The following is a 21,920-nucleotide window of genomic DNA, read 5'->3' on the forward strand; positions in this document are numbered from 1 at the left end:
TGGTCAACTGTAAGTGCTTTTATTGTGAAGTGGAAACGTCTAGGAGTAACAACTGCTCAGCCGCGAAGTGATAGGCCACACAAGCTCACCGAAATGGGACCGCTGAGTGCTGAAGTGCATAGCGCGTAAAAATCGTCTATCCTCGGTTGCAACACTCACTACTGAGTTCCAAACTGCCTCTAGAAGCAACTTTAGCACAATAACTGTTTGTCGGGAGCTTCATGAAATGGGTTTCCGTCGCTGAGTAGCCGCACACAAGCCTAAAATCACCATGTGCAATGCCAAGCGGTGGATGGAGTGGTGTAAAGCTCGCCTCCATTGGACTCCGGAGCAGTAGAAACGCAAATCCCCGCAGCAATGTTCCAACATCTAGTGGAAAGCCTTCCCAGAAGAGTGGAGGCTGTTACAGCAGCAAAGGGGGGACCAACTCCAGATTTTCGACAAGCATGTGCCCACATACTTTTGGTCATGTGTATTTAACCCCCTAAGTCAATACATTGTGCAACATTTTCCTCTTATTCTTTTCAAAATTCTTCAAGCTCTGTCAAATTGGTTGTTGATCAATGCCAGACACTATTTTCAGGTCTTGCCATACATTTTCAAGCAGTTTTAAGTCAAAACTGTAACACGGCCACTCAGGAACATTCACTGTCTTCTTGGTAAGCAACTCCAGTGTAGATTTGGGCTTGTGTTTAAGGTTATTGTCCTGCTGAAAGGTGAATTCATCTCCCAGTGTCTGGTGGAAAGCAGACTGAACAATGTTTCCCTCTAGGATTTTGCTTGTTCTTGCCATTCCATTTTTTTTTTATCTTGAAAAACTCCCCAGTAGTCAATGATTACAAGCTATATACAGTTATACATATAAATACCTATAACATGAGGCAGCATGTTATAGGTATTTATATGTATACTACACTATGCTTGAAAATAGCAGTGGCACTCCTGAACTTATTTACGCTTGCCATAACAAAGGGGTTGAATACTTACTGACTCAAGACATTTCAGCTTTTCATTTTTAATGAATTTGTAAAATAAATCTAAAAACATAATTACACTTTGACATTATGGGGTATTGTGTGTAGGCCAGTGACAACAAATCTCAATTTAATCCATTTTAAATTCAGGCTGTAACACAACAAAACGTGGAAAAAGTCAAGGGGTTTGAATACTTTCTGAAGGCACTGCAACTGGGGTGGGTGGATGAGAGTGTGTGTGTGTATGTGTGGAGGTGGATTTGAGGGCTGCTATGTCTCTCTCCTGGGTCTAAACCAGAAATATACGCTGGTGATTTCATAATCTTTCAACTCCAAACTAGTGTTAAAGACGGGGAATAGAATGGTGCCTCTGCAGCAACTCTGGTCCACTGGTTTTATACACTGGACGTTATTACAGCTAACATGTTTTCTTTGTGTGATTATTTCATGAAGGATGTAAAAAATATATATTCTCCATATCAATATGATGAGGGATCAATGTTGAAAAATTGAATATATATATAATATGAGGTAAAAACACTTAATTGGTTTGTTCTCTAATTGTGGAACAGAATTCATAACTGCTTTTCATTGTAATAAGAGCAGTAATAACATCAGTATTTACACACTTCATATGCTGCCGATGTTAAAGCCTTTACTAAAAGACAAACTGAGTAACACTTAAGAGCTGGGCTGATAAACCCAAAATGATCCACATTGACCATACTGATGACTTATCACAGGCATTTTGCTGATATCGTTCATTACGATAAGTAGCCTATACTAAAGAAATGTGACGTTTAAAATGAAATATGTGTGATTGTTAATGGTTTAATTGATGGCTACAACCATCGTAGTAGTTTAAAGAATAATAAAAAAAAGGTATGGTGCACATTGATGTGATAAACGTATCCTTCTATTTATCATCAATTCAGGCAATTTATCACGATATGCATTTTTGCACAGCTCTAGTAACACTTACAGTATGTAACATATTGATTTATTGATCAGTGAGGTATGCCATTGGAAAAAAGTGAATGAATTATTGAGTTGTACTCTAAAGCAGGATGGTGATGGGGCATTGATAAGGGATAGGGTTGATATAAGAAAGGCCTTATTATCTCTGCACTGGAGAAAGCTTCAGTATATATAGCTTTCCTTTCTTTATGCATCACCAGCTGTCTTGTCCTATCCTCTTCATCATTCCCCTATCAGACTCTCCTCTCCTCCATCATCCCTTGCTATCGCTCTTTCCCCCGGAACCCTCATATTAAATGTTATTTACATCAAAGTGTTTCCACGGTTGCGAGGGTTCTAGAAACAGAATGTGATGGATCGTTCTTTCCTCCGGGCTCCGCCCACCTGTCTGATGATCATCTCACAGTCAGCCAATCAAAGACCGGCTCCTCTGCAGTGGTGGGAGGAGTTTCAGTCAAACAGGCCTTGGTGATGTACAGTAGGGGAAACAAGTATTTAGTCAGCCACCAATTGTGCAAGTTCTCCCACTTAAAAAGATGAGGGGCCTGTAATTTTCATCATAGGTACACGTCAACTATGACAGACAAAATGAGGGAAAAAAAATCCAGAAAATCACATTGTAGGATTTTTTATGAATTTATTTGCAAATTATGGTGGAAAATAAGTATTTGGTCAATAACAAAAGTTTCTCAATACTTTGTTATATACCCTTTGTTGGCAATGACACAGGTCAAACATTTTCTGTAAGTCTTTACAAGGTTTTCACACACTGTTGCTGGTATTTTGGCCCATTCCTCCATGCAGATCTCCTCTAGAGCAGTGATGTTTTGGGGCTGTCGCTGGGCAACACGGACTTTCAACTCCCTCCAAAGATTTTCTATGGGGTTGAGATCTGGAGACTGGCTAGGCCACTCCAGGACCTTGAAATGCTTCATTGTCATGCTGAAAGACCCAGCCACGTTTCATCTTCAATGCCCTTGCTGATGGAAGGAGGTTTTCACTCAAAATCTCACGATACATGGCCCCATTCATTCTTTCCTTTACACGGATCAGTCGTCCTGGTCCCTTTGCAGAAAAACAGCCCCAAAGCATGATGTTTCCACCCCCATGCTTCACAGTAGGTATGATGTTCTTTGGATGCAACTCCGCATTCTTTGTCCTCCAAACACGACGAGTTGAGTTTTTACCAAAAAGTTCTATTTTGGTTTCATCTGACCATATGACATTCTCCCAATCCTCTTCTGGATCATCCAAATGCACTCTAGCAAACTTCAGACGGGCCTGGACATGTACTGGCTTAAGCAGGGGGACACGTCTGGCACTGCAGGATTTGAGTCCCTGGCGGCGTAGTGTGTTACTGATGGTAGGCTTTGTTACTTTGGTCCCAGCTCTCTGCAGGTCATTCACTAGGTCCCCCCGTGTGGCTCTGGGATTTTGTGATCATTTTGACCCCACGGGGTGAGATCTTGCGTGGAGCCCTAGATCGAGGGAGATTATCAGTGGTCTTGTATGTCTTCCATTTCCTAATAATTGCTCCCACAGTTGATTTCTTCAAACCAAGCTGCTTACCTATTGCAGATTCAGTCTTCCCAGCCTGGTGCAGGTCTACAATTTTGTTTCTGGTGTCCTTTGACAGCTCTTTGGTCTTGGCCATAGTGGAGTTTGGAGTGTGACTGTTTGAGGTTGTGGATAGGTGTCTTTTATACTGATAAGTTCAAACAGGTGCCATTAATACAGGTAACGAGTGGAGGACAGAGGAGCCTCTTAAAGAAGAAGTTACAGGTCTGTGAGAGCCAGAAATCGTGCTTGTTTGTAGGTGACCAAATACTTATTTTCCACCATAATTTGCAAAGAAATTAATTAAAAATCCTACAATGTGATTTTCTGGAGAAAAAAAATCTCCATTTGTCTGTCATAGTTGACGTGTACCTATGATGAAAATTACAGGCCTCTCTCATCTTTTTAAGTGGGAGAACTTGCACAATTGGTGGCTGACTAAATACTTTTTTCCCCCACTGTATATATTACATGCAATAACTTAGTTTACCTCGACTAACCTGTACCCCTGCACATTGTTATTGCGTGTTACTTTTTATTATTAGCAAATAATTTCTTACTTAGTATTCCCTCCCTCTCATCCGTCTGAGTGTGATTGGGACCGTCTCTCTCTCTCTGACAAAAGGTGTGTGTGTTTCAACTGAGACAATAAAGATATGTTGATTGATTAGTACCTGTCTGTCTGTGACTCCTGCGTAGTTCCAACAGGGCCTCTTTGAGTGTCTGCACCTCCTCTTTCTCTCCCTCCAGCTCCCTGGTTCTCCTCTGCACCTCCTCTTTCTCTTCCTCCAGCTCCCTGGTTCTCCTCTTCACCTCCTCTTTCTCTCTCTCCAGCTCCCTGGTTCTCCTCTTCACCTCCTCTTTCTCTCCCTCCAGCTCCCTGGTTCTCCTCTTCACCTCCTCTTTCTCTCCCTCCAGCTCCCTGGTTCTCCTCTTCACCTCCTCTTTCTCTTCCTCCAGCTCCCTGGTTCTCCTCTTCACCTCCTCTTTCTCTTCCTCCAGCTCCCTGGTTCTCCTCTTCACCTCCTCTTTCTCTCCCTCCAGCTCCCTGGTTCTCCTCTTCACCTCCTCTTTCTCTCCCTCCAGCTCCCTGGTTCTCCTCTTCACCTCCTCTTTCTCTCCCTCCAGCTCCCTGGTTCTCCTCTTCACCTCCTCTTTCTCTCCCTCCAGCTCCCTGGTTCTCCTCTTCACCTCCTCTTTCTCTCCCTCCAGGTCCCTGGTTCTCCACTTTAGCACCTCCCTGGCCTCCTCACCAAGTCTGTGTTCCTCCTCTCTCTGCTCCTGCGCCTCCTCTCTGAGCCTCTGCACCCAGTCTTTCTCCTCCTTCAGTTCCTTGGTTCTCCTCTGAAGGAGCAGCCTAGTTTCCTTCAGGTCCTCCTCAACTTGCTGGAGCAAGACATCCTGCCCCTGGATGGCCTGGCCAGAGAAAGAGTGTGTGACTGTTAGTTACTATCTAAACAGTCGAAAAGGTCGCAAGGTGTGTGTGTGCACACACAGTATGTCATTAACAGAGGTGATTAAGTAACCCTAAACAAAGACTGAAGGAATAAAATATGATACCATACATAATTATTATAAAGATCATTCTGCATGCATGCATCACATCCAATGCCCTGCCTTAGTAGACTGGCTGCTCCCCAATACCAACTCCCTAACTGTTCTACTGTGTTGTAGCTATGTTGAAGGAGGATCTAGCTCTGTCTACACATACAGGCCCATGATAACTATAACTCATCTATGTCTAGGGCGTCATTAACTTCATATGTACATTTACACAATATATCATTGTTCATTAATAATAATCAACCATAAATGTAATCAGAGTCGTTCCACAGCCCTCTCTACGCATGTATTATGTATGCAGATGTAATTAACACAGGCTTGTTAGCTAGAGCAGTGGTTCCCAAACTGTTGGTCGGGGTCCAGTTGGATCCAGGGACGACATTGCAAAAATGTTGTTTGTTTTTTAATAGATTTTCGGGATAGAAAAACACTTTCAGTGTTAACTTAAACGACTAAAATCAAATAGAAAGTATATAGAAAGATAATGGACCTATATATTTTAAAGTAATAGCCTATAATCTTTGAGAATTTACAATCAACAACATAAAAGATAGACAATCAGGCCCACATTGACTTTGTTATAATGTTTCAGCATTAGAACACAGCATTAGCCATGTCAAAATGTGTAGAATTGTAGGAAATAAGCTTAAAAACTGAAAATGTGTTCTCTTAGTTCCATGGCAGAATGTATACAATTGCAGGAGATTAACTTTGAAACTGCAACATTTTTCCTCTGCTGCCAAGATTATATGTTTTACTTATTCTTTGGTCTGTGTATGTTTTTTTAACGCTCAACCCTTATGGTGGGTCGTGACTCAAAATACACATCAGTTGGTGGGTCGCGACACAAAAGACACCTCAGTTGGTGGGTCACGAAGCAAAAAAGTTTGTGAACCCCTGAGCTAGAGCACTCAGTGTCCCTTAATGACGATGGGTGAGTGAACTAAGGTGACATGACAACACACACTATCCTCACAACACCCGCGCTATCCTCACAACACCCGCGCTATCCTCACAACACCCGCGCTATCCTCACAACACCCACGCTATCCTCACAACACCCGCGCTATCCTCACAACACCCACGCTATCCTCACAACACCCACGCTATCCTCACAACACCCGCGCTATCCTCACAACACACACGCTATCCTCACAACACCCGCGCTATCCTCACAACACCCGCGCTATCCTCACAACACCCACGCTATCCTCACAACACCCGCGCTATCCTCACAACACACACGCTATCATCACAAGTCGTTAGGTCGCCTGCTGGGGGTGTGTGACCCGCGTGTCATGTGTTTGTGCCAAAGGGGTAGACACACACATACACACACACAGGACACCCAAGTGCCCGTGACTGGCAGCTTTGTCTTGGCACGGTGCCATGGGACCATTCGTTATCCCACCCTCGTGACTGCTTAACCTAATTTGAATATTTAGTGTCCCTTTCACATGTTAATTGGAGTTAATTGAGCTGGGCCTGGCACCACTTGGAGCTTTAATTAATGGCAGGGTAATTTGTTTCTGTCAGGCAATCTGAGGATCGGGGTGAGAAGTGTGTGTGTGTGTGTGTGTGTGTGAGAGAATACTTTTTTAGAGATCTGGGTTCATATGCCATGTCTGTTAGGCTGAAAAAGCTTATATTGCATCCTACAGTCATGGAGAGGGAAACCCCAGCCTACTAATCTCATCTTTCCAGTTCCTTCAGATCTGCTAACCCTGATAGGGTCTATGGGCTATAGGGTAGAAGCTAGGGAAGGGGTCTCCAACCTTTTCTAGTATGAGAGCTACTTTTAAAAAATGAAACGTAGCGAGCAACAAAAAAATGTCTAGCTTTCAAATAGGCACATTCTTCTCTTCTCCTCTTCCCTGCAACTATTCTGTGGGTCCTTAGTGTACAAGATAATGTTTTGTGTCAAGAAAACGTAAACATTTATTTTTGAGTGTAAATCCCCTTAAACTGCGCATCTGGCCCTTTAATTGAGCATCTAGCCATTGAGGAATGTGCCGTCTAGTGATGGTTCTGTACTGCTGCTGCTCATTTCATGGTAAAGTTTCCAAATAACAAATAATATACAAATGATATACTTATGATATACTTCTGCCAGTTAAGCCTACTCTGCAGTTAACATTTAATTGAAAAGGGAAAGTATTCCTGTCAACCCACAAGACGGTTATCACATCAACTGGCTACACACAGTGATAAACAAACACTCACACCACACAGATAGACAGGGGCAATATTGCTGGAAATTAATTGTCAGATATTGTGTTAGGTTTGGCTTTTTAAGCCAATAGTGGCTAATCAGGGGTGGGATAATGTAAATGGTGCGTTGATTAGATAATAGGTGGGAGCTTGCTGTGTCTGATACTTGTGAGATTTGTTTATGACAGATCACATGAAAAATTGCAAATACTTTTGGAATTGTTTGGCGAGCTACTCATAAGTGGGTTGATCAACCTGTTGGAGACCCCTAGGCTAGGGTAAGCACTAGGGTGTCTTAAACATTTCCTAATCCTTACTGACCTGTTCTCTCTGTGGACAGGTGTTGTGGGTGTCAACCAGCTCCTCCTGTAGGCGTGTCACTTCTTGCTCCAGCTGTGTGTGAGTGACCAGGTGTTTGCGGTGGGAGGCGGCCAGGTCCAGGTGCAGAGACTGCAGGGTCCTCTCTAGCCCCGCCTTCTCCTGGCTCTGACTCTCTAGCTCCTCCTCCTGGCGAAGATACTCTGCTCTCATCTGTAGTAGGGCCCGTTCGCAATTGGCCAAGCGCTCTACCTGCTCTGTGCACTGCTGATGAGAGTCAATACACATTATTATTTATAGGGATGGTGGCACTGGCATTCCGAAAAATCACTTGCTGGTGACAAATCTCCACATTGCTATATGCTCCCAAAAGTACTCTGTTCTATTGATGCCCATGTCAGTAGTTTAGGTTTGATGTTTCAGTACAGCTAGGGTGACCACCTCCCGGATTGTGTGGCACAGTCCCGCATTTTGGCCCTTTGTCCCGCAACCAAACAATTACAGTGCCTTCAGAAAGTATTAAGACTCCTTGACTTTTTCCACATTTTGTTAGGTTACAGCCTTATTCTAAAATTGATTATTGTTTTTCTTCCTCATCAATCTACACACAATACCCCATAATGACAAAGCAAAAACAGATTTTAGTAATGTTTGCTAATTTATTAAAAATAAAAAAACATAAATATGACATTTACATAAGTATTCAGACCCTTTACTCAGTACTTTTGTTGAAGCTCCTTTGGCAGCAATTACAGCCTCGAGTCTTCTTGGGTATAACGCTACAAGCTTGGCTCACCTGTATTTGGGGAGTTTCTCCCATTCTTCCCTGCAGATCATCTCAAGCTCTGTCAGGTTGGATGGGGAGATTTGCTGCACAGCTATTTTCAGGTCTCTCCAGAGATGTTTGATCGGGTTCAAGTATGGGCTCTGGCTGGGCCACTAAAGGACACTCCTGCATTGTCTTGGCTATGTGCTTAGGGTCGTTGTCCTGTTGGAAGGTGAACCTTCGCCCCAGTCTGAGGTCCTGAGCGGTTTCATCAAGGATATCTCTGTACTTTGCAGCTGAAAAACATCCCCACAGCATGATGCTGCCACCACCAAGCTTCACCGTAGGGATGGTGCCAGGTTTCCTCCAGACGTGACGCTTGGCATTCAGGCCAAAGAGTTCAATCTTGGTTTCATCAGACCAGAGAATCTGGAGTGCTGCAGAGATGGTTGTCCTTCTAGAAGGTTCTCCCATCGACACAGAGGAACTCTGGAGCTCTGTCAGAGTGACCATCGGGTTCTTGGTCACCTCCCTGACCAAGGCCCTTTTCCCCTGATTGCTCAGTTTGGCCGGGCAGCCAGCTCTAGGAAGAGTATTGGTGGTTCCAAACTTCTTCCATTTAAGAATGATGGAGGCCACTGTGTTCTTGGGGACCTTCAATGCTGCAGAAATGTTTTGGTACCCTTCCCCATATCTATCCCTCGAGACAATCCTGTCTCGGAGCTCTTTTGACAATTCCTTCGACCTCATGGCTTGGTTTTTGCTCTGACATGCACTGTCAACTGTGTCAAGGTGTGTGTCTTTGCAAATCATGTCCAATCAACTGAATTTACCACAGGTGGACTCCAATCAAGTTGTAGAAACATCTCAAGGATGATCAATAGAAACAGGATGCACCTGAGCTTAATTTGGAGTCTCATAGCAAAGAGTCTGAATACTTATGTAAATAAGATATTTCCATTTTTTTTTTTTACTCTTTTCGCTTTGTCATTATGGGGTATTGTGTGTAGATTGATGAGGATTTTTTTTAATTTAATCCATTTTAGAATAAGGCTGTAACGTATTTTTTTTTGGGAAAAACGGAAGGGGTCTGAATACTTTCCGAATGCACTAATTATATATATATACACACACACACACACACACACAGTATATATCATAAGGATGTTGTACCGGTGATATTAAACACTTCTCCCATCTCTGATATTCTGCGCAGCGCAAGACGAGAGGTAGACCAATGTCATATGCCTATCGTCAACCAATCATATTTCTCAAATCCTTTCGGGCTAAATTACAGCTAAACTTGGAGAGGACAGTGAGGCTTAACTACTTACAAAGAGCTACAAACGTAAGTAAATAGCAGTATTAGACTGAAATATATAAGATCATTTGGTCAAACTTGTGAGGCTGTCCATGCTCATCAGTTGCTCATATTTCCTGCTAATTCTTTGTGTGTGTGTGTGTGTGTGTGTGTGTGTGTGTGTGTGTGTGGTCGGGTGGGGGGTGCTGCCAAATGTTTTTATTCATGTAGGCTACTACCTTCTGCAGTTGTAGTCTCTGTCTCTGTAAGGCACAATACTGCTCATCAGAGTAGGAGTGGTTCTGCTGGTAGGACTTCAGAGAACTCTCATACTCTAGTATCTGTGGGGAGAGGAGGACAGTCTGTTACTAATGGACATGACCTGGAGCTACACCTCAACTTACCTTTTCTCAACGCCATGCTGTAGCTTTTGTCTATCACAGAAAGATACTCGATTGACAGACAGGCAGACATGTAGGCCGACAGACAGCGACTCAGAGAGATACAGACAGACAGTGACTCAGACTGACAGACAGTGGCTCAGACCGATAGAAAGCATTACAGACAGACAGAGACTCAGACAGCGACTCGGACAGACAGCGACTGGGACAGACAGCCAGACGGGAGTGCAGCGAGACTCAAGGTAGAGAATTACTGAAACACCAACTACAGAGAGATCCTCTCCTCAACAGAACCCACTCACATCTAACTCATTACACAATGTAATAAAGTACAGACATTCTTCAAACAGCTAACTCTTTTATAACGCACAGATTCAATTCAATTTGATTAGAATGACATTCCGCCGTGTTGACCTTGTCGGCTGAGTTGAACCAAATTAAATTTCCCCGTAATAAAGATTATTCATTTGTAGACAGACTCGGTAAATATCCTCAAACAGAGGCAAAGCTACAGTGACACACGCACACACCAGAAAACACACACACACACACACACACACAGTCCTCCACTGTCATTTCTGTTTTACTCAGGATTGCTATCAATATCATTTCAATATAATATAATTTCACTGAACTTGCACCCATAACTCATGAACAGAATGATCATTATAGTTGCTACAATTATGAAAAAGGTCACTCAGATTACTTTTATTTAACTTGACATACTGCACAGACAATGTCCTAAAAGAGACTTACAAATTAAAAGAAATATGGAACTAGGCATATGTATTATTGTAGCTAGCATTTTCCTTACTTCAGGTTAGGATATTGGACATTGCAAGGCAAAAAAGTCCACATAATGTAGAAGGGGAAATAATGTACTGGAAAAGGAAAAATGTAATAAATATGTAGTATGAAATACATATGGGGATAATATACCTACATACAGTAGATATTTATTCCTTTCCACTCTCCATATAGGTCTACTGTCAACCATAACATTGACAGACCTGAGTTTTCTGTGTGTCCATTTCTTGCTGTAGACAGTGTATGGTTCCTTCACACTGTTCCACTCTCTCCCGCCCCTCCGTCACAGCCATCTGATTGGCCTGCAGCTCATCAGTCAGTTGGTCCAGGGCCTCCTCCGAGCGCTCCCATTGGCCAAGTTTTTCTTGGTAACACCCTTCCAGCTCTGTAAGCTCCGCCTTAACCTCGCCCACCGCTGCCTTAGATTCAGTCAGCTGTCAATCAAAACCACATAGTACAGGTTGACATTGGTCATTGGAGTAAAACTTGCACTTTGAAAGTGAGTGGTCGAATGCTAGAAACTGCAGAGGTGTGTAACCTGTTGTTGTGTGTATCTAAGCTCCTCCTCCACACACTCTATGTGTCCCTGGAGCTGCTGCACCTTCTCCATGGCAACGCAGTACTTCTGTTTAAAGATGGCTGCCTTCTCCTCCTGGCCCTGAGCCATGGACGTGGTTTCACGAAGGTCCTCCTCGAGGTCCTTCAGTTGTTGTCTCAGGAGCTCTGTCTCAGTGTCTCGTGTGTTAACCAACCCTTCAGCCTCTTCAACCTACATCCACAGCAATACAAAAACATCACATTGGATATGATAGACAAAGATAAAAAGGCAAAAAAAACTATATCATGAGTCACAATGTGAACGCGCACACACACACACACACACTCTTTCGGTCACTAACAAACAGAACCAGTAATACTGTACACTCCTAGTTTACATAAGGGCCATCAATGGTATCTGAGGTGGGAGTTAATGGGTCCTTCTCTACAGATAGGTCCTGTAAACCATTAGCACCAGAAGAACACTGATCAGGACACAGGAGCTGAACTTTCCTTTCTAGAATCAATGTCTTCATACTTCTCTCATTGAACATGATTATTGTTTGGTGTTGGGTGTAATTCTTTTCCTGTCCAGTTTGGTGTTGATCACTAAAAACAAGTGTGTAATAGCAGTAGAGAGTGGAACTGGTGGTTGATTCAGCTCCTAGAGAATCATTGTCCTATCCTTCTTAGTCTGGTCAAATTGTCATAGCTTTCTTATTCTAATACTCAGATGAATCCAGGAAGTGAAATCTGACTAATCCTTGTGTTAAACTCAGACCCAGCCCACCTTTGAGATCAGTGTTAAACTTGACTAACTTCATTAATCCAGCTAACTGTTAAGGTTCAGAGTTAAAATTTGACAAAACTAGATTAATTCCTAATACAGATCAGCCGGTCGGTTAACTGCCTCAGTACTGACAGCAGGCAGACCAGTTAGAGTCACTGGTTCACCTGAGTCCTCTCAGCTGGTTTAACTGGAGATTAACACATGTTAATACCAGCTCCGCAGCACTGCAGCTCTATGGCTGGGAAAGAGAGAGAGAGAGAGAGAAGAAATGTACCATTTTATAACAGGCTTTTCAGAGAAATTCTGTCAAATAAGTCCACAGTTTCAGAAAGTGGAACCGCATTAAGCAATGTGTTATTCACTCTATTCAAATGTAAAAACAACAACAACAACAAAAAACTGCTTAATGTGGTTCCACTTTCTGAAACTGTGGACTTATTTGACTGAATTTTCCAATGTGTGTGTGTGTGCGTGTGTGTGTGTGTGTGTGTGAACGTCCCGCAAACCCTCCTCTCTGTCTCCCTCCCCTCTGTCTAGTTATTTGTAATGGAGTGTGAAGAAGCGTGTCGTTCCCATTGTGAGTCAAACACAATCACACAACATCATACTGCTCTAAAAGAACACACCACCATCCCTCTGGCCAAGGCATCAGTGGTGCATTACACACACATACTGTACTCACTCACACACACACACCTAATTCATTTAAACCAGAGATGTGCAACTGGCACCCCTTTTGCAGGCCTTCGGATCAATTCCCAACTCAGTCAGGATCTCAACTTACTGTTGCAAGTTAGAATAGTAAAAATACACAAGGTGCAATTTTGACATTTGTTTGTGCATCAGCAGTTTTTCTCTTGTTATGCTGATAGTCACTCAATTAGCCTATGTCAGCTAACATTTCTAGATTGGTAAATTAGCTGGCCGCTAGACTATCTAAACTTGTTATTATGGTTGAATTACTGACCGGGAGTCCCCATCGACACAACACGGTTTCGTTTAGGGCCCCCAAAAGGCTAGGGCCGGCTCTAACTGCATGTGTGGGTATGGATGTGGGTACACAGACCCGCGAGCCACTGCGGCACCTCATGAGGAGTTCAGATTTTTTGAGGCCCACACCCCCATCAAAGTTGCCCATCCCTGATTCAAACCATTCTATTTTTTAATGTTTTTATTGAAGTCTAAGAACATAGCGGTTTGATAAGCAACATATAATGAGGGTAATAGAAGTGATGTGATATTGTTGTGGCCATAATCAGGAGCTTGTGCTTCAGAGGCAAACTCCTCTCATTAGATCAACACATCAGTGACCTTTCAGACCTGCTTGTAGAACTGATTGTGTCCTTTTGAACGGTCGGGTCTGTTTGTGTCCATAATTACATGCTATTTTTCCTAATGCTTTAACTCTCTTCACCTCAACTATGCACTTCATCCTGCTTTGACTGTGATGAGAGAATGAGTGACGTTCTTACCACAAGGTGACTATTGTTGTTTGGTGTGCTAATGATGTCAAACACATTTAGTTGATCGGTTATACAGTAAATGCAGATGTAAATTGTATCAGTTTTCTGGTTTAAATCAGATACCCCCCCTTCTCACCCCCCAACATACTCCCCACCTTCTCCAGAGCCTCCTGGTATCCCTCCTCTGCCAGTTGGAGCTTTCCCCTCAGCTCTGTGACCTCTGACCCGTGCTCTCTGACCTTGGCCTGGGATTGGCTGAGCTCAGAGGAGGCCTGCTCTAATTGGCTGTTGAGCAGGAAGTGCCTGTGGCTCCAGCGCTCTGTGTCAGCTCTGTGGTTCTGTTTCATTGAGTCCAGATCAGATGTTAGCTGCTCTATGGACATGGTCTGGGACTTCACCTGGACACAGAGGAGAGGGTTACTGTGTGTGTGTGTGTGTGTGTGTGTGTGTGTGTGTGTGTGTACCTGTTGCTGTGCGATACAGAGTGCGTTCTGTATCTGTTGTCGTTCCGTCACTTCCTGGTCTCTAAGCCCCTCCCCCTCTCTAACCATCTGCCTGAGAAGACACGCCTCTTCCTGTTGACTCTTGACCTTCTGGTTCAGACGGCTGACCTCAGCCTCCAGCATGGCCAGCTGAGGGACACACACACAGTGAGGTGAAGAAATACATTTAGACCGATTAGAGATATAAAATGCAGGCTCTCACCTCCTCCTGTGTTCCTTGATACTTCTGCTCCGCTTTACTCAGCTCTGTCCTCAACTGTAGAATCACCTGGTCTCTACTGCTCACCTAGATCACACACACACACACACACACACACACACACACACGTAGAATAAATGTTTTAGACTCACACAAAACAAGGAAGGGTTTTAGGAGATGGTGTTGTACACACTCTACCTCACACACCCACCTCTCCCTGTGCGGTGCGGTGTTTCTGGTTAGTAAGTGTGAGGTCTGTCTCCAGTCTCTCTTTCTCCCTGTTCAGAGCTGAACATTCACAGGAACAGTCCTCCATCTTGGATCTCAGCTGAGCCGTCTCCTCCTGCTGTTTTGCCAATGCAGACTCTCTACTGAGCAACTGGACAGAACATGTTGGTGTCAGCTGCACTAAAATAACTCATGTTTAAAAAGGCATGTTACGTTGAGGTGTGAATTACTATTGTACTTACCTCTTGTTTACAGTCAGAGAACTGCTTTCTAACCTCTGCTAACTCCTTCAGTAACACATACAGCTTGCTGTCCTTCTTGTGGATCTGCAGACACACAAACACAAACAGACATACATAAAAACACATTTCAATATTTCACATATTTGAAATAATCCAACAGTCTGCTTTCCATCCACTTACAAACATACAATTACATGAAGAGGCAAACAGAATCAAACCAGGTCCTTCAACTAATGACATCCCATCAACAACGTGTGTTGGTTTTCCAAAGACAAAACCACAAATGTGTTTTCTGTCTCCTAAAATACTATGAATAAAGGGTATTTTCTGTTGGTAATTTGTGTTTGTATCTGTAGGTATAGTTATGGATTGATGGATGATAAACATATAAGTAGTTTGTGTTTCTCTATTGTTTGTGTTACCTGGCTATGGCTGCTCCTCTATAATCCCCCACTTTATATGCTGAATAGGGTTATTGTGTGTGTGTACACGTGTCATCTCTCATCCTCTCCTTTCAGTAAGATCTTTAATCTTTTGCAGTGAGAGAGAGAGAGAGAAGGGCCTTTTTTAATGAGATATTAGTTCCAATCAGTGTTGAGGTGAAAGGACCATTTACAGCCAAACACACGCCGACGAAAAGGCAAACTGCACAGCACATCAGAGCCTCTTCTATGGCAATGTACCAAACACACTCTTATCTTCTATCTTTTGCTCTCTTCCATTCTCTCTCTCTGTTTCCTTCTCTCTTTCTGTCTCTCTCTCCCTCTCTCTGAGAGGTGGTTTGTAACTGTCATTCAGATTGATGAAGTTAAGATGGCTCCTTGACCTTCAGGCTCCTCTCATGACCAACACTCTCACATGATGGAGTGGCACACAGACACAAACACACACACACAAATAAAGGGTACATAAAAAATACAATGAATAAGTAGCAAAAAAATCCTATCCAGCTAAACAGTCTGACTAAGATGAACAAACATGTGGAAGTCCTTAAATCCACAGTGTCTCATAAAAACTGCTCTGTGTGTATGTATGTGTGGGTGTGTGTTATTCCCATTGTAATACGTGACAGACAGGATCTTTACTGATAACCACAAGAGGATGTTGTGTCAAAACAGACATCCCGTCAAAATATATTCTCCTTCCTAAAACTGGGTCAATCACAAAGACAACTTCTAGAAATAAAACTTTGGAGCGAAGCGTTCCAATGTGTGTGTGTGTGGGGGGGGCATCCCAGTGGTTTCCGGGAGGGGCCTCTGATATCGAAGGTATTTCTATATCAATCAGATCACACTGTGTTTTAGTATGTCTCATACTCAGCCCACCTCACCACACACACCATTTTGAGCTTGTCACTCACTGACAGAGAATCCCCACTGATGGGCAGCAACACGATCACCAGAAAAGGAGGAGGAGAAAAATAAAGACAGGCCGAGACACAGAGAGAGAGGAGCAGAGAGAGAGAGAGGAGCAGAGAGAGAGAGGGGAGCAGAGAGAGAGCGAGGAGCAGAGAGAGAGCGGAGCAGAGAGAGAGCGGAGCAGAGAGAGAGAGGGGCAGAGAGAGAGAGAGGGGCAGAGAGAGAGAGAGGGGCGCAGAGAGAGAGAGGGGCGCAGAGAGAGAGGGGCAGAGAGAGAGAGGGGCAGAGAGAGAGAGGGGCAGAGAGAGAGAGGAGCAGAGGGAAAAAGGTGTAGAGACAGAAAAAGGAAAGTAAAAAGATAAGCTAGCCTCTTGTTGGATTCTGTTCATAACATTCTCTGAAGACATTACAGTGTATAATGATTTGGTAGCGCCAAATAAAACACTGAAACATGACCCGTCTTCGGTTAAAGCCTGACTCATTACTATCATCAAGGAGCTGGGAGAATCTATCAAAACACATCAATTCTGTAGCAAGAAAATTAGAAAAGGAGCGAGAGAGAGAGAGAGAGACGGGGGGGTGGGAGAAAGAGAGAGAGAGACGGGGGGGAAGATGGATGAGGTTTCTGATAAAGGGAAGAAAGTGTTTAGTCTATTTGTTCAGCTGTACTCATGTTCGGACGTTTAGGGAACAGAAAATGTTATTGTTGGGGAGAATTCTTCTGACACACACACACACACACACGCGCACACACGCAGGGCAGGAAATGGTCAGTGGCAGAGCTACAGTAGCAGTGTGTGTGCATGCCTGCGCGCGTGAGATCAGAGGTAGGTTTGGTCAGTGAAACAGAGCCAGATGTGCTGCAGCAGTAACCAGAGCCTTCTAGCTGAGAGGTACTGTTGTCTGCACTGTTTACACTACTGATCTATACATGACAGTCACACACAGTCACTATTACTGTTTGGCTATATAGAGAGGGAGGGAGAGACGGCGGGAGAGAGAGAGAAAGAGAGAGAGAGGGGGGAAGAGAGAGAGGGAGGAAGAGAGGGAGAAAGAGGAAGAGAAAGAGGGGGGAGATGGAGGAAGAGAGAGGGGGGAGAGGGAGGAAGAGAGAGGGAGGAGAGGAAGAGAGAGAGGAAGAGAGAGAGGGGGGAGAGGGAGGAAGAGAGAGAGGGGGGAGAGGGAGGAAGAGAGAGAGGAAGAGAGAGAGGGGGGAGAGGGAGGAAGCGAGAGAGAGGGGAGAGGGAGGAAGCGAGAGAGAGGGGAGAGGGAGGAAGCGAGAGAGAGGGGAGAGGGAGGAAGAGAGAGAGGGAGAGAGGGGGGCAGAGAACTACCTCTCCAGCTTCACACTTTGAGAGGAATCTGATAGAAAGGAAAGAAGGGAAAAAGGTCAAACTTTTTCAGGAAAGAAAATAAGAAAAACAATATTTCTCTGTGGAAAAAGGAGAAAGACAAAGGTGAAAAAGAGAGCGGGAAATAAAGCATGTGTTTCTCTCCTCTGCGTTACCTTCCTGCCGGCGGCCCTGCGTGTGTCAGTGAGTGTGTGGTTGGCCTGCTCCAGATCCTGACTCTGCTGTAAAACCTGGTCCTGGAGATGCTGACACTGATCTATCTCTTCACCCAGACTGATCTTCACCTGATCCAGCTCTACTGACAGAGTACACACCCTGTCCTCACTGACCAGGAGCTGGGGGGGGGGGACAGAGAGAGAGACAGAGAGAGACAGAGAGCGAGAGACATAAAGAGAGAAGGAGGATGTTAAAAACATTTCAAATCTCAATGGCAATGACTAGTAGCTGTTGTAGTGGTGTTGGAGGTCCGGTGGAAACAGTTTTACTGGCCCAATAAAGAGCTCTGTTGGTGGTAGTTAAGCCCTGTCCAAGACCTCTAGCTGGGTTAGGATTCCTCTGCAAGCTGATCGCTGTATTACGCTCTCTGCATGGAATGATGTTAGTCAGCTAGCCTTGTCTAAAGTAGGAATTGACTATGACCCACTAGGGTCCACACACTAGTGCAGAGGTATCAAACTCATTCCATGGAGGGCCTAGTGTCTGCTAGTTTTTGTTTTTTCCTTTCAATTAAGACCTAGACAACCAGGTGAGTGGAGTTCCTTACTAATTAGTGACCTTAATTCATCAATCAAGTACAAGTGAAAACCCGCAGAAACTCGGCCCTTCATGGAATGAGTTTGACTCATGTGCACTAGTGTATAGTGCAGGAGTATTCAAATCCTACCCTGGAGGTCCGGAGCCTGCCTGTTTTCTGTTCTACCTGATAATGAATTGCACCCACCTGGTGTCCCAGGTCTAAATCAGTCCCTGATTAGAGGGGAACAACTAAGAAAAGCAGTGGAACTGACTTCCAGGTCCAGATTTGAATTTGAGGGGTATAGAGCATCAGAACAGGAAATGTTGATAAAGTTATACCATTGTCTTACGTCAGATCACGTCACTCCTACGCGAAACTCGTCCCTCAACCGATCTGTCTTCTAGGATGTGGAACTAATCTCTAAAACTCTAGATTTTGTTTATCCGCCTAACGCTCTCGGTAGCTATGATGCACTGGCTACTACGGCAAACCATGCTCCAGCTAGCAGCCTTATGCAAACTTGCTTGAATGGCCATATGATAGCTAGTTTTCCAACTTGTTGATGAAGTTGTAAGGCACCAAAGTTATGGGACGCATTCAAAATGTAACTTGTACTTTTGGGTGTCAGGGAAAATGTATGGAGTAAAAAGTACATTCTTTTCATTAGGAAAGTAGTGAAGTAAAAGTAAAAGTTCTCAAAAATATAAATAGTAAAGTACTGATACCCCAAAAAACTACTTAAGTAGTACTTTAAAGTATTTTTACTTAAGTACTTTACACCACTGCTGTTAGGACAGCATATTGTAGCCGGACTTCTTTTTAGCTATCCCATGAGTGTTTGCGAGTTATCAGACAGATCTGAGTGAGACAATGCAAGTTATACATGACCATTTACTGGTCACTTATTTAAAGTAATAGCAGCAAGGCATTATTTGGTGGACACAGAATATGGGTTAAATTACCATAAAACCACATTAGTGTAGAGCAAGTGAAACAATACATCCTAGATACATCATGTAGAGCTTAGAGGAAAAACCTGAAGTCAATTACATTAATCATTCATATCATCTAATGTTGTCATTCATTAATGTATCACCATTATACAGAGAGAAAGGAGAGAGAGAAATTCCCTCTATATCTAAATTATATTGAAATCAGCAAAGTAGGTCCTTCATTTGAACAGGGACCACATCCTCAATGGAGGTAAGATGGATGAAATTATAGAATGATTAAATATGGAGAAGAGGAGGAGGAGAGGGGTAAAGGGTGATTAAGTGGAGAGGATAGAAAATAGCAGAACTCCCTGTCGTCCTTTACTGATTAGATTTTTAAAAGGGGGACACTGGTTAAGTGTGTGTGTGTGTGTGTGTGTGTTACCTTGTTCTTTAGCGTGTCCAGGTTCTCTCTGAGGTGTGTGTGTGTGTGTTACCTTGTTCTTTAGCGTGTCCAGGTTCTCTCTGATGTGTGTGTGTTACCTTGTTCTTTAGCGTGTCCAGGTTCTCTCTGAGGTGTGTGTGTGTGTGTTACCTTGTTCTTTAGCGTGTCCAGGTTCTCTCTGAGGTGTGTGTGTGTGTGTTACCTTGTTCTTTAGCGTGTCCAGGTTCTCTCTGAGGTGTGTGTGTGTGTGTTACCTTGTTCTTTAGCGTGTCCAGGTTCTCTCTGAGGTGTGTGTGTGTGTTACCTTGTTCTTTAGCGTGTCCAGGTTCTCTCTGAGGTGTGTGTGTGTGTTACCTTGTTCTTTAGCGTGTCCAGGTTCTCTCTGAGGTGTGTGTGTGTGTGTTACCTTGTTCTTTAGCGTGTCCAGGTTCTCTCTGAGGTGTGTGTGTGTGTTACCTTGTTCTTTAGCGTGTCCAGGTTCTCTCTGAGGTGTGTGTGTGTGTGTTACCTTGTTCTTTAGCGTGTCCAGGTTCTCTCTGAGGTGTGTGTGTGTGTGTGTGTGTTACCTTGTTCTTTAGCGTGTCCAGGGTCTCTCTGAGGTGTGTGTTGTCGTGTGTTACCTTGTTCTTTAGCGTGTCCAGGTTCTCTCTGAGGTGTGTGTGTGTGTGTTACCTTGTTCTTTAGCGTGTCCAGGTTCTCTCTGAGGTGTGTGTTGTCGTGTGTTACCTTGTTCTTTAGCGTGTCCAGGGTCTCTCTGAGGTGTGTGTGTGTGTGTGTTACCTTGTTCTTTAGCGTGTCCAGGGTCTCTCTGAGGTGTGTGTTGTCGTGTGTTACCTTGTTCTTTAGCGTGTCCAGGTTCTCTCTGAGGTGTGTGTTGTCGTGTGTTACCTTGTTCTTTAGCGTGTCCAGGTTCTCTCTGAGGTGTGTGTGTGTGTGTTACCTTGTTCTTTAGCGTGTCCAGGTTCTCTCTGAGGTGTGTGTGTGTGTGTGTTACCTTGTTCTTTAGCGTGTCCAGGGTCTCTCTGAGGTGTGTGTGTGTGTGTTACCTTGTTCTTTAGCGTGTCCAGGGTCTCTCTGAGGTGTGTGTGTGTGTGTTACCTTGTTCTTTAGCGTGTCCAGGGTCTCTCTGAGGTGTGTGTGTGTGTGTGTGTTACCTTGTTCTTTAGCGTGTCCAGGGTCTCTCTGAGGTGTGTGTGTGTGTGTTACCTTGTTCTTTAGCGTGTCCAGGTTCTCTCTGAGGTGTGTGTGTGTGTGTTACCTTGTTCTTTAGCGTGTCCAGGGTCTCTCTGAGGTGTGTGTGTGTGTGTTACCTTGTTCTTTAGCGTGTCCAGGTTCTCTCTGAGGTGTGTGTGTGTGTGTTACCTTGTTCTTTAGCGTGTCCAGGTTCTCTCTGAGGTGTGTGTGTGTGTGTTACCTTGTTCTTTAGCGTGTCCAGGGTCTCTCTGAGGTGTGTGTGTGTGTGTTACCTTGTTCTTTAGTGTGTCCAGGTTCTCTCTGAGGTGTGTGTGTGTGTGTTACCTTGTTCTTTAGCGTGTCCAGGGTCTCTCTGAGGTGTGTGTGTGTGTGTTACCTTGTTCTTTAGCGTGTCCAGGGTCTCTCTGAGGTGTGTGTGTGTGTGTGTTACCTTGTTCTTTAGCGTGTCCAGGGTCTCTCTGAGGTGTGTGTGTGTGTGTTACCTTGTTCTTTAGCGTGTCCAGGGTCTCTCTGAGGTGTGTGTGTGTGTGTTACCTTGTTCTTTAGCGTGTCCAGGTTCTCTCTGAGGTGTGTGTGTTACCTTGTTCTTTAGCGTGTCCAGGGTCTCTCTGAGGTGTGTGTGTGTGTGTTACCTTGTTCTTTAGCGTGTCCAGGGTCTCTCTGAGGTGTGTGTTGTCGTGCGTTAGCTGGTGTGTGTGTTGTTCCTTCATACTGAGGGTTCTCTTCAGTGAGTCCTGAGTGGCCCTCAGAGCAGACAGGTCCTGCTTCATGTGTCTCAGCATCTCCCCACGCTCATTCACCTACACACACACACACACACACGCACACAGAGAGGTTAACTAGCCGCACACTCAAACCAACAGACTACAGTAGTAGACCAGACAGAGGTTGCACTCCTGACCTGTGTGTGTGTGTGAGTTCATTGTCTGTCTAGCCTCCTCCTCCCAAAGCTAATCTAACACAGAGCTCATGTAACCCTGTAATTAATTTGACTTGGCTAGCAGCGTCCAGCAGCAGACAGACTGGGAGCATGTGTAGACTGGAGTACACAGTTAGACAGACTGAC

The 21,920-nt window shown here is 44.2% G+C and overlaps 1 protein-coding gene across 3 annotated transcripts in view; it reads right to left on the reverse strand.

The window, feature by feature from the left end:
* Positions 1-21,920, reverse strand: part of LOC121549761 (golgin subfamily A member 6-like protein 22) — a 126,637-nt gene that overhangs the window by 58,261 nt on the left and 46,456 nt on the right. For 2 of the 3 annotated variants that reach the window (XM_041861625.2, XM_041861626.2), the window contains 11 exons: positions 21,487-21,654; positions 17,703-17,882; positions 14,838-14,921; positions 14,579-14,746; positions 14,371-14,454; positions 13,821-14,297; positions 11,414-11,644; positions 11,079-11,309; positions 9,907-10,008; positions 7,605-7,868; positions 4,763-4,925 (listed from right to left, as the gene is read on the reverse strand). In XM_041861625.2, coding sequence (XP_041717559.1) covers positions 4,763-4,925; positions 7,605-7,868; positions 9,907-10,008; positions 11,079-11,309; positions 11,414-11,644; positions 13,821-14,297; positions 14,371-14,454; positions 14,579-14,746; positions 14,838-14,921; positions 17,703-17,882; positions 21,487-21,654 — 2,152 coding nt within the window. The remainder of the gene's footprint in view (positions 1-4,762; positions 4,926-7,604; positions 7,869-9,906; positions 10,009-11,078; positions 11,310-11,413; positions 11,645-13,820; positions 14,298-14,370; positions 14,455-14,578; positions 14,747-14,837; positions 14,922-17,702; positions 17,883-21,486; positions 21,655-21,920) is intronic. The other variant, XM_041861624.2, reaches the window with a different exon arrangement.

The sequence above is a fragment of the Coregonus clupeaformis genome, chromosome 34 (genome assembly GCF_020615455.1).
Source record: "Coregonus clupeaformis isolate EN_2021a chromosome 34, ASM2061545v1, whole genome shotgun sequence".
In the NCBI taxonomy this organism is placed as follows: domain Eukaryota; kingdom Metazoa; phylum Chordata; class Actinopteri; order Salmoniformes; family Salmonidae; genus Coregonus; species Coregonus clupeaformis.